A 12,449-nucleotide genomic window follows, 5' to 3' on the forward strand; every position below is an offset into this window, starting at 1 on the left:
AACTTACCGAGCTTTTAATAACACTGTGCAGTCATCCGCTATTCTGCTCCCAGCCACTAGAGGGCACTGTTGTACGGTAGTGTTGGAGTGGTAAAATGAATGGCGGAAGTCCATTATAAGAAACAATTTGCTTTATTATTATTATTTTTTTAAAGCTTAAGTTGGCTTGTTAGTGGTTTTAAGTACACATTGATGGGTGCGTTTTGAAACATTAAGACTCAATAACATAAAAAATACGTCTCGACCATAGAAAAGAGATTGTCAAGCAATCTTAATCTGAGATATTTCATCATACTTGTAAAAAAAAAAAAAAAAAAAGCTATAAAAAAGGCCATAAAGTGACAGTTTAAAATTCAAAAAAATATTTCCAAAAAAAGTAGTCAGATGAGCTGAGCTGGCAGCTGGTCATAAATGTTAGAAAGCGAGAGTAGTGTTAATGAACACTGATCACAGTGTGGGTGGTGTCACGCCATTAGCAAATATGCAAAGTACCCGCTAGCTTCCCGTGGTGGCGATAATGATAAAAATTACCTTTCGGAGTGCATAGTTCAAGTGCGTTTGCTAACAAAGTAAAGCTGCATCCAAATCCGGTTATTCCAGCGACTCTGCAGAGAAGTTGTACATGCGCTCCGCCACGAAGAAGCACAGCGTACCGCTGAAGCCCAGGATGACCATGAGGAGGAGCTGCCACATTAGCATCACGTCGCCGCTGTAGAAGAACGCCACTGCTGCGAAAACAGACTGAGAAGGGGTGCAGTTTTTTTTTTTACTGAAAATTCATAATTCAACTTTTACATTCAGTAAAGCATCCACTCTGTGATGTTTGCATACACACGAAAGTGGGATTTTAATTTGTTTAAAAGCGAATTAATTTCACACTTCACGGGGCAACGCCTCCGCCCCCTTCCGTCCTTCCTTTCTTCCTTCCACTAACAACGTGTGACAATTGCCTATTTGGGATTACCTGGATGAATTTGAAGATGGCGAAGGCGGGCGTGCTTTGCTCCGTGTAGATGCATCCTAAGATGCTGTAGAGCTGCGTGTTGAAGCAGCTGTCTCCCAGGCCCAGCAGGAAGCTGCACAGCAGGGTGATGGACACGCTGCAGGAGAATGACATCAGTCATTAGACGACATTAGCCTACTCAATTAGCTAAAGGTGGAAAATGTGGCTAAAAGTTTAGGGAACAACATAAAACTACTGCAAAATTTGTAGCATTTTTCCACCATAATTATGTTAAAGTTAAAGTTAAAGGCGTCATTACATGAGTATGTAATAATGATAACAATGATAACATTTAACAGATGATAAATATATCACATGTATCCGCTTTACAGATGCCACGTGTGCTATGATCTAATGTTTAAGCAGCTTTACAGATGCCTCCCCTACCTCTCTCTGGGTGTCAGCTTTACAGATGCCACCCTCTTTCTAATGTTGATCAGCTTCACAGATGTCGTCCCTCCCTCCCTGTGTCAGCTTTACAGATGCCGCCCCTCCCTCCCTGTGTCAGCTTTACAGATGCCGCCCCTCCCTCCCTGTGTCAGCTTTACAGATGCCGCCCCTCCCTCCCTGTGTCAGCTTTACAGATGCCGCTCCTCCCTCCCTGTGTCAGCTTTACAGATGCCGCCCCTCCCTCCCTGTGTCAGCTTTACAGATGTCGCCCCTCCCTCCCTGTGTCAGCTTTACAGATGCCGCCCCTCCCTCCCTGTGTCAGCTTTACAGATGCCGCTCCTCCCTCCCTGTGTCAGCTTTACAGATGTCGCCCCTCCCTCCCTGTGTCAGCTTTACAGATGCCGCCCCTCCCTCCCTGTGTCAGCTTTACAGATGTCGCCCCTCCCTCCCTGTGTCAGCTTAACAGATGCCGCCCCTCCCTCCCTGTCAGCTTTACAGATGCCGCCCCTCACTCCCTGTGTCAGCTTTACAGATGCCGCTCCTCCCTCCCTGTGTCAGCTTTACAGATGTCGCCCCTCCCTCCCTGTGTCAGCTTTACAGATGCCGCCCCTCCCTCCCTGTCAGCTTTACAGATGCCGCCCCTCACTCCCTGTGTCAGCTTTACAGATGCCGCCCCTCCCTGTCAGCTTTACAGATGCCGCCCCTCCCTGTCAGCTTTACAGATGCCGCCCCTCCCTCCCTGTGTCAGCTTTACAGATGCCGCCCCTCGGTCTAATGTTGATCAGCTTTACAGATGCCACCCCTCCTCTCTCTGTGTGTGTCAGCTTTACAGATGCCACCCCTCCTCTCTCTGTGTCAGCTTTACAGATGCCGCCCCTCTGTCTAATGTTGATCAGCTTTACAGATGCCGCCCCTCCTCTCTCTGTGTGTGTCAGCTTTACAGATGCCGCCCCTCCTCTCTCTGTGTCAGCTTTACAGATGCCACCCCTCTGTCTAATGTTGATCAGCTCTACAGATTCCACCGCTCTGTATAATGTTAAACAGCTTTACAGATGCCGCCCTTCCTCTCTCTGTGTGTCAGCTTTACAGACGCCGTATGTGCTATGATCTAATGTTTAAGCAGCTTTACAGATGCCACCCTCCTCTCTCTGGGTGTCAGCTTTACAGATGCCACCCTCTGTCTAATGCTGATCAGCGTCACAGATGTCGCCCCTCCTCTCTCTGTGTGTCAGCTTTACAGATGCCACCCCTCCTCTCTCTGTGTGTGTCAGCTTTACAGATGCCACCCCTCCTCTCTCTGTGTGTGTCAGCTTTACAGATGCCACCCCTCCTCTCTCTGTGTCAGCTTTACAGATGCCGCCCCTCTGTCTAATGTTGATCAGCTTTACAGATGCCGCCCCTCCTCTCTCCGTGTGTGTCAGCTTTACAGATGCCACCCCTCCTCTCTCTGTGTGTGTGTCAGCTTTACAGATGCCACCCCTCCTCTCTCTGTGTCAGCTTTACAGACGCCGCCCCTCTGTCTAATGTTGATCAGCTTTACAGATGCCGCCCCTCCTCTCTCTGTGTGTCAGCTTTACAGATGCCATCCCTCCTCTCTCTGTGTCAGCTTTACAGACGCCGCCCCTCTGTCTAATGTTGATCAGCTTTACAGACGCCGCCCCTCCGTCTAATGTTGATCAGCTTTACAGATGCCACCCCTCCTCTCTCTGTGTGTGTCAGCTTTACAGATGCCACCCCTCCTCTCTCTGTGTGTGTCAGCTTTACAGATGCCACCCCTCCTCTCTCTGTGTGTGTCAGCTTTACAGATGCCACCCCTCCTCTCTCTGTGTGTGTCAGCTTTACAGATGCCACCCCTCCTCTCTCTGTGTCAGCTTTACAGATGCCGCCCCTCTGTCTAATGTTGATCAGCTTTACAGATGCCACCCCTCTTCTCTCTCTGTGTGTCAGCTTTACAGATGCCACCCCTCCTCTCGCTCTGTGTCAGCTTTACAGATGCCACCCCTCCTCTCGCTCTGTGTCAGCTTTACAGATGCCGCCCCTCCTCTCGCTCTGTGTCAGCTTTACAGATGCCGCCCCTCCTCTCGCTCTGTGTCAGCTTTACAGATGCCGCCCCTCCTCTCGCTCTGTGTCAGCTTTACAGATGCCACCCCTCCTCTCGCTCTGTGTCTGCTTTACAGATGCCGCCCCTCCTCTCTCTGTGTGTCAGCTTTACAGATGCCAGGTCTGCTATGTAGCCGTACCTTGGCGTCAGAAAAGGGCTCTTCTGCGTGACGGTGTTGAACACAACAGGAGCGTCATCAGGAATGTTGAGGAAGATCAGATAGAAGGCCACAAAATGAACGACCATTCCCAGGAAAACCACCGAGGTGCGTCTGAAGCGATTGTTCTTGCACATTAATCCAAACAAGCCTCCACCTGGTGGGCAGAAAAAAAAACAAAAGAAAAAAAAAAAAACAACATTCAGTCTCGGTGACGCCTTGGTGACTGGTGGGCGGGATTAAACCTACCGATGATTTCGCCCACACCCACCACGATGCCGGAGATCCCAATGAGGCCCTTTGCCGCCTCTCCGAACTGCGCAGTGGCTCCGATGCAGGTTCCGTACACTCCGCTGTAGAACGACAGCTCCAGGCCTGGCGAGGTAGACAAGCTCAGGTTAGCGGGAGAAGTCACGGCCGGAGGCGGAGCTTGCCGTGTTTTGCGTGCCGCCCACTCACCGCTGTAGGCCATGCAGGGACTCAGGAGGAGGATGCTCTTCGTCTTCAGCAGCTGCAGCATGGTCCCTGGGGAGGAACGCCGACTCTTAGGTGTTTATTCGGTCTTACCTGGATGCTAGCTTTGTCTTTGTGCACATTTTAAACTTACTCAAATCTGCCTTGACCTCCTGCACGGCCATGTTTGCTCTGTGCTTGTATCTAAACAAGACACAAAAACAGTGGAACCCCCTCAAAAAAAAAAAATCACACTCAAAGATCTTCTATATGACAAGAGTGCTCTGATGTTCTTAAGGAGCTACCGCAAAAAACATAATTAAGAAAAAAAGGTCCACTCACACAATCCCTGCGGAGAGAAGCGACTGTCCCTCTTCCTCGGACAGCATCTCCTCCTGAGGAGGACTCCTTCTCAGCACCAGGAAGCACAGCGTGCCCACCACCGAGGCCGCCACCAGGGAGAGGAAAATGTTCTTCCTGCTGCCGTCTGGCACATAAAATCAACAGATGGTGGAAGAGTTAGCGCAGTTTGACTAGTTTGACTTGCTCCTCTATTACAAGCATTACGGTACTTCATTTTAAAGCCATACCTGGTATTTCGGTTCTTCCATTCCAGTCCAGGTAAATGTACAGATTGCCAAACAACATGCTGGAATTCAAAGTACAAAAAAAATATATATTCAGAAAAATACTGCTAATAATAATAATAATATTATATATAATAATATATAAATTGAGATTTTTTTTTAAGTCTTTAAGTGCCCACAAGACGACATTTCAGCGCTTTTGGAAAAACAATCATGGCTGATTTTCTGCGTTTTCCCTGACATTTTAGAAGCCATCAGATAAATCTGTGATTATGAGATGATGCGCCGGCAGTGAGACTAATCTCTGCTTGCAGTGAGGTGACGCAATCCAAAAATCAGGAATTTTGTTGTGCGCATCCGATAACTCCAAACTTCAATGCCTGACCTTTAATTAGAGCGCTCCCATTAAGACAATCAGCAAAGCCAACGAGGCTTGCTTCATTTTTTTTAAGAAACTGTGTCAGTTTAACAAAATCTGACATAATGGTAACCATGGTAACATCTGCTAATACAGACAGATGGCGCTATGCAGCTGTAATGAAGGCCTTGGCCACCAGGGCGGCAGAAATGTGACAAATAAAAATAAATTTGGATGAAATTTTCAGGAATTGTCAGAAATGGGATATGGAAGAGCCGATTACATTTTGGGGGTGATTCGGATCAGCGTCTGGATCCAGGATAAGATTCAATAATTTATTTAGCCTTCCCGGTACATCATGTTAGGTGTTGGCATGCCAACATTGCTAGCATGCTAATGTTAGCATACTTAGTATTATATTAACATACTATTTTCATGGGTAGACACATACATAAACACTTACCGCGATTTTGCTAGCTGTTAGCATGAAAACATTAGCATGTTACCTTGCTAATGTTAGCATAGTAGCATTTATTTCCATTATCTTGGGTACACACTTAAATGAACACTTCGCACTATCATGCTAGGTGTTAGCATTTTACCATTACCACCATGCTAATAATAGCATAGTAGCATTTTTTTCCATTCTCTTGGGTATACACTTAAATGAACACTTAGCACTATCATGCTAAGTGTTAGCATGTTGCCATTACTATCATGCTAATAATAGCATAGTAGCATATTTTCCATTCTCTTGGGTACACACTTAAATGAACACTTAGCACTATCATGCTAGGTGTTAGCATGTTACTATTACTACCATGCTAATAATACCATAGTAGCATTTTTCCATTCTTATATGAACACTTACCGCTATCATGCTCGGTGTTAGCATGTTACCATTACTACCATGCTAGTATTAGCATAGTAGCATTTTTTTCCATTCTCTTGTGTACACACTTAAATGAACACTTAGCACTATCATGCTAGGTGTTAGCATGAAAACATTAGCATGTTACCATTACTACCATGCTAGTATTAACATATTAGCATTTTTGCCATTCTCTTGGGTGAACACAGAGCACTATCATTCTAGGTGTTAGCATGGTGACATTAGCATACTCCCATTTTTTGCTATTTTCATGAATAAGCTATCAAGGTAGGTGCCATCATGCTAATGTTAGCATTGTTAGCATTCTTTAAGTCATTCAAACTGTACGTTTTCACGGTCAGGGAATCTAAATATGGAGATAAAATAAATGTAGGATTAATATTAATGGTGTAACACTACATCGAGGGGTAAGTATGGCGCTTGGTGGACGTCTGCGCTCTCTGAGTGCTTTACTAATTATATATTATGATTATAATACATATTTTGTAAAGGCAGAATGTTATGCACGTCATGTCTTATCATAGTCATTGGTCACTACCTGCACTGTAACAGAGCCCAGAACATCCCCGTGTTCCTGTTGATGGTGGCAGCCTCAGAGTTCTCCACCAGGAAGAGTCCTTGTGCCGTCCACAGCACTGTAAGAGAGAAAAATATATATTTTTTAAATGCATTTAGATGCACCCGATCATATTGAATCTTTGTAAACGCTACTAATTTGGACACGTGCAGAGGTGGCCTGTTAATAATGTGCTGCATGTCACTCAAATGCGATGCATGAATGTGAACGTTACGCCGAATTACATGTGGAATCGCACATTTTTTGCGATTACCTTGTGTGTTTATTGCAGTCGCTCATGATTTATGAAAATGTATGAGTCTTGAAGATCAATGAAGAATATTGAGAATTATATTGTGTACGAGATGATACAAGAACATACTAGCAGCACCGACGCCGATCAGCACGGACGTCAAGTAGAAGGCCCACGTGGACGGCTCGATGAAGACGGCGACGTAGCCACTGGACACAAGATCATCCATCGATTAATCGAGTCTCACTCGCCACCATGGCCGCATTACGTGACCGATACCTGTAAAGCAGCCCGCTCACAAACATGGTCATCTTCGGTCCCAGCATCGCCACCACCGCCGGCGCCACTAGATTAGAAAACGAGAAGACGCCGTAGATGATTCCCAGACTGGAGAAGAAGAAAGACTATTAACATTCCGGAATAATTCTTTAATAGCGCCTCATTGGGAGTGTGACCCACCTGTGGTATCCATTTCCTGTGAAAGTGTCGTTGTGCAGACTTTTCACCACAGTTTGCTAACAATAAAGAAAAGAACAGTGGTCATACAAGTCGAGGCCGACATCCCAGAGCAGAACTTATTTGTCTTGTAAAGAAAATTGGAAGCACGGGCTTCACATGACTTCTACATTGGTCCCTTCCCCCCACACTGTAGTTTCATAACATGTTCCTGCATTTGAACACTCACATTTTTTTAAAATAATGACATAAGGCAACTATTTTCTAATATAATTGTAATGTAATTATATGTATAATAATATAATATAATGTAATATTGTCAAATATATTACTATTGAAGCATTTATTGTCATTGTAAATAAACAATACAAACACTATTTAGATTTTCTTTACGCTGCCACAATTAAAGAATAAAATAATGACAAATAAGAATAATAAAAATGTTTTTTACACTTAAACGTATATATTTTTTAAACTATTACGCAACATATGTTTAATATATAATTAATTTTTATTTTTAATACATAAAAAAAATAACTGGAACACAAAAATATTTGAAATAAAATTGAAAACTATAATAATTATATAAAATATAATAACTATTTAAAAAATATATAAAAATAGATTTTAAAAAAATGATAAAAACAATATGGATACTTGTCCTCTCGCCTCATAAATAAGAGCCAGTAAACGGCATGAAAAGAAGTTAATAAAATAATAAAAGGAACCTACCTCCACGTTCCCACATGTGGTAAAAGCGGTAAAGATGAACATGAATCCGACGCCCAAAATAACAACATTGAAAAACCTCCAGTCAGCCATGATGTTGCCTTTCTTTGCGTGGGCGCTCACTTTGCTACATAACCAACTTTTTGCACTCGTCTCCGGTTCAAGCAACAAACTTCTCCGAGTTATCTATAGCGAATACAGCGGACGGCGGAAAGAGCAGCATAGTGAGTCGATTCCCCTCGCTGCATGAAACCTATGCTTGAAAACTTGTGACTTTAATTACCAGCTCTTATTTGCGGTTGTGGTGTTTTGTTTTGACATTTTTTCCGGTTTTTTGGTCCGTCTACTTCCTGCATTTGCTCTTCTTCTTTTCACAATAGTAGAACTATTCATTGTGATGACGTTGTGCTGCCGCCATCTGTCGGTATAAAGCGGAACATACAGACTTTAAAGCTAATAATGTCAAGGTGTTTTTCCACAGTTCTTCCACAAGTTGGCGATAAAGCGTCAATGTACAGTCTCGCTCTTAAAAACAAACGCGAAGAACAACTCGCTAACCAATGGCAATTAAGGAAAGTGCCACCTCTCGGTGCTGGGCTTTCTTGCTACAAGCAACAAAGAACATCTACAGAACAAGATCACTCCCTGTCACTCTGTTCCGCCATTGTGATACTGACGAATAAGGCAAGCTAGGAGCGTTCATATTAATAACATTTGAGATAAAACTCCGATATACTCCACCACAGTGACGTATCGCGTAAAATGGAACAAAAGAAAAAACTTTAAGGGTTGTCATTTCCCTGTGTATATACACACTTTCTAAATAGAGTTCGTTTTTCACTCCCAATTTATAAAACGAGCCTCTAAATGCTGTAAAGACGTGTATTTGTAGTCGTGATAACACGTAATAATCCCATGTAGCCAACGTGTAGCTTCCAGAGGAAGCGGAACAATCTTGCTCCCTTGTCACGCTCTTCGGCTCGATGGAACGTTGCTACTGATTGTACACAATCATCATGGCGGCCCAGGATGGTGGGTATAGAGCACAATTTAGACACATTTCCTTCATTCCGTTACACCAACTTTCGTCCCCGGCGATGAATTTAAGCAGGCGACGCGCAGACGCGTTAACGCCGGGCGCTGTTAAGGTCGTGTCTTTAAAAAATAAAGCCACGTCTCCTCGTAAGGTTGAAGTTAACATGTTTCCCTGACTAGCAGGTTAGGGTCGAGGCTAGCTAACGTCAGTTCTTGCTAACTAGCCCAAATAATCATCTTTGCGGTAAGTGGGGGCTTAAACCACAGTTGTTAGGCTCATTGGATTGAAGTTAATTTAAAATGACAACCCTTATGTGTCGGAACATTAAGTAAGTTAGCAGTAAGGGAAATCGAAAGTGCTAAATGCTGTGTCATATTTGCGTTTTGGTCCAAAAAAACATTTTTTGCTGCTAATAAACGAAGCACAGACATGAAGGATAATGAAAATATATGAAATAATTTTCTATAGTGCCTCATTAGGTGTGTGGGTGAGGCTGGAGCCTACCCCAGCTGATTTAGTTGAAATATGATGTCTTTGCTTCCAGGAAGTGAAGTTATAATGCAAACGGACGTAAAGCCAAAAGACGACGCACCTCTGGGTGAGGGTGACTCCGCCGACCAGGGCGACACGGAGTCGGTGTCCGACGCGGGACACGCCGCCACTCAGGACTCTTCTAACATTAGCAACGGCGACGACGTGGAGGAGGAGGAAGGCGAGACGGTGGACTTGAAGATCATCTGGAACAAGATCAAATACGACCTGAAGATCCCGCTGGATAGCACCGGCGCTAAGCTGAAGGAGAGAATCCACGCGCTCACCGGTGAGGAATCCCCGCCGCCGTCGCCGTCGCGGCAAAGTCTAAATCTTCCTCTTGGCAGGTCTTCCTCCGGCCATGCAGAAGGTGATGTACAAAGGCTTGCTTCCGGAGGACAAGACGCTACGGGAGATAAAGGTCACCGGCGGTGCGAAGATCATGGTGGTGGGATCCACCATCAACGACGTACTGGCGGTCAGCACGCCCAAAGAGGTCATGCAGCAGGAAGTGAAAGCGGAGGAAAACAAGAAGGAGCCTCTATGCAGACAAAAGGTAGGAAATGGCAAACTTTGACCCAGTATGAGGGCCACACTGGAAAAAAATAATCAGAGATTGGGAATAAAATTGTAAATTTGTCATAATATTACCTTTCCCACACACTAAAGGTCACGTAAATCTTCAATTTTCATAGCCGTCTCAGGCAATGCCTGTTACAAAATATGAGAATAAAGTCGTAAATTTACGGGGGAAAAAAGAAGTCTTAAATTTGTAGGAAAAAAGTAGCAAATTTACGAAAATGTAAGAATTTTTTTTTCCCTCAAATTCACAACTTCATTGTTGTAAATTTACAAAACATAATTTAGGTAAATTTAAGGTGAACGTAAAAAAAAAAAAAAGATGGAGAATAAAGTCATAAATTTATGACCAAAAAAAATCTTAAATGTACACGAAAAAAGTCTTACGTTTACAAAATCTCTTTTTTTCAAATTTATAACTACTCTTGAAAAATTACCAAAGAAAATTGAATTTAACGCCACATTAAAAAAAAGATTTTGAGAATAAAGTTGTAAATTTACGACCAAAAAAAATCATATTTACAGAAAAAAGTTTTAATTTAAGATTTTTTTTCTTTTAAATTCACAACTTTATTCTGAAAATCTCAGGTTATTATTTGCAAAAACATGCATGATGGGAAAAAAAATAAAAAGTCTTTTCACCACTTTTGGGCTAGTTCTGCTATCTCTAATTAAAAAAAAAAAATTATGAGCAAAACATTTTTTCATGCAAAAAAAAAAAAAATTCAAAGAAAAAGCAAAAGACACACACTCCTCCTCCTTGGAGGTGTGTTCAGGCTCAGCTAGTTTTTGCTTCATCGTTTCCCCTCAAGGAACCACAGCTCACCGAGTTCTGGTAGCACTCATGCAGCCTCAGAGACGATGATCTTGTTCCTGACTTATAAGATACAATGCTAAACAAGCTATAGTGTTGGCTCTATGGTTTGTATGCTACTATGCTCTAATGTGTATTATTATTATTATTTCAGCAACACAGGAAGGTGTTGGATAAAGGTAAACCAGAGGACGTCATGCCGGCTATTAAAGGAACAAAAGTGAGTGTTTTTACAGTTTTGCCGTGTTGGCGTTCAACGTGACTGACGGCCGTGTCTCCTCGCAGGAGCGACTACCGACAGTGCCTTTATCCGGAATGTACAACAAGTCCGGTGGGAAAGTAAGACTCACGTTCAAACTGGAGCAGGATCAGCTCTGGATCGGCACTAAAGGTGAGACGCCGTCATCGTCGTCACTGAATGACAGTGACAGCGACAGCGACATCACCGCTGTGTCTTTGTGTGTGCAGAGAGGACAGAGAAGGTCCCGATGGGCTCCATTAAGAACGTGGTGTCCGAGCCCATTGAAGAGCACGAGGACTATCACATGATGGTAAGTGAGCGTGCTCGCTACTGTCGGAAGCGGCTATAAACGCCGACGTGACGGTCAGACGAGGGCGACTGGAGGTCACGCTCTGCCGCTTCAGGCTCTCGAGTCGAGTGGGAAATGTGAGCGCCTTTTGTCTTCTTTAGTGCCGTGTGAAGATCTTACATAAAGTGTCACATTGTGGACTTCATTTTAAACCTAAAAGATCTACGCGTACAAATAAGTTGAGTCGTGCAATAAAACTGTAATAAAGTAAAAATACTCATTTTTTGATGATGCATGATTGAGGCTTGTCGTCAAAGCAAGTGTTCGTGTTCTATGGTTATCGTCACAATTTCCCCTTTTTTGACAGGAGAGCCGTAAAAAAAATGTAACAATAATTTAGTTTGTTGTATTTTTCATATACTGTTATGTAGAATGTATGATATATTTGTGTATGATTCCCAGGCGTTCCAGTTGGGTCCCACAGAAGCGTCTCAGTATTGGGTCTATTGGGTGCCTGCACAGTTCGTCGATGCAATCAAAGACACAGTCCTGGGAAAATGGCAGTATTTCTAATGTGCCTCTTCATTTTTTTTTTTTTTTTTTTTTTTTGACAATGAACTGGGACAGAAGCGCTGCCATCATGGAAGCGAGAGAGGGGTCGAGTCAACAGGACGCTTCAAGGAGACTTCTTTCTCGGAATCTATCTGAAGGAAACTTGACTGACGCCTGTGGACTTTTTTTTTCCAAGAAAAAAAAAATCTTGTTCTTTTTTTTAAAAACATGCACTACGTGGCGACGTAAACATTTCTCAGCCCCGCCCCCCCAGTGATCATTGGTGGGTTTCAACACATCCAATCCAAGGGAAAAAAAACTCACAGTGAAACAGAAATTGTACAGAAATTGCTAACGCTTTTCTTCTGTTATTCTTAAAGAAATAAAAGTTATTTAATGAAACGCTTTTCTTCTGTTATTCTTAAAGAAATAAAAGTTATTTAATGAAACTATGACCACGTTATTTGGTCTT

The 12,449-nt window shown here is 43.3% G+C and overlaps 2 protein-coding genes across 5 annotated transcripts; one reads left to right on the forward strand and one right to left on the reverse strand.

Moving 5' to 3' along the window:
- Positions 1-159: 159 nt before the first annotated feature.
- On the reverse strand, positions 160-9,192 carry LOC131102747 (UNC93-like protein MFSD11). 2 transcript variants are annotated; one of them, XM_058048262.2, is made up of 13 exons: positions 7,939-9,192; positions 7,210-7,265; positions 7,030-7,096; positions 6,880-6,959; positions 6,480-6,576; positions 4,695-4,753; positions 4,447-4,591; positions 4,259-4,308; positions 4,111-4,176; positions 3,901-4,026; positions 3,634-3,808; positions 965-1,100; positions 160-741 (listed from the first exon to the last, which is right to left on the reverse strand). In XM_058048262.2, the coding sequence occupies exons 2-13, from the start codon at positions 7,220-7,222 to the stop codon at positions 592-594; spliced, it is 1,164 nt and encodes a 387-aa protein (XP_057904245.2). In that variant the 5' UTR covers positions 7,223-7,265; positions 7,939-9,192; the 3' UTR covers positions 160-591. The 2 variants fall into 2 exon arrangements, with proteins under 2 accessions (XP_057904245.2, XP_057904244.2); XM_058048261.2 differs by having other exon boundaries at positions 7,030-7,137; positions 7,939-9,186.
- ubfd1 (ubiquitin family domain containing 1) lies at positions 8,495-12,379 on the forward strand. Of its 3 annotated transcripts, none has more exons than XM_058048271.2 (7): positions 8,495-8,619; positions 9,516-9,791; positions 9,850-10,058; positions 11,050-11,115; positions 11,181-11,286; positions 11,364-11,446; positions 11,888-12,379. In XM_058048271.2, exons 2-7 carry the CDS (start codon positions 9,530-9,532, stop codon positions 11,996-11,998), a joined length of 837 nt encoding a protein of 278 aa, XP_057904254.2. In that variant the 5' UTR covers positions 8,495-8,619; positions 9,516-9,529; the 3' UTR covers positions 11,999-12,379. The 3 variants fall into 3 exon arrangements, with proteins under 3 accessions (XP_057904254.2, XP_057904252.2, XP_057904253.2); XM_058048269.2 differs by lacking the exon at positions 8,495-8,619 and adding an exon at positions 8,791-8,967; XM_058048270.2 differs by lacking the exon at positions 8,495-8,619 and adding an exon at positions 9,009-9,214.
- The last annotated feature ends 70 nt before the right edge of the window (positions 12,380-12,449 follow it).

The sequence above is a fragment of the Doryrhamphus excisus genome, linkage group LG16, assembly GCF_037039965.1.
Source record: "Doryrhamphus excisus strain RoL-2023G ecotype Guam linkage group LG16, RoL_Dexc_Guam_v1.1, whole genome shotgun sequence".
Lineage (NCBI taxonomy): Eukaryota > Metazoa > Chordata > Actinopteri > Syngnathiformes > Syngnathidae > Doryrhamphus > Doryrhamphus excisus.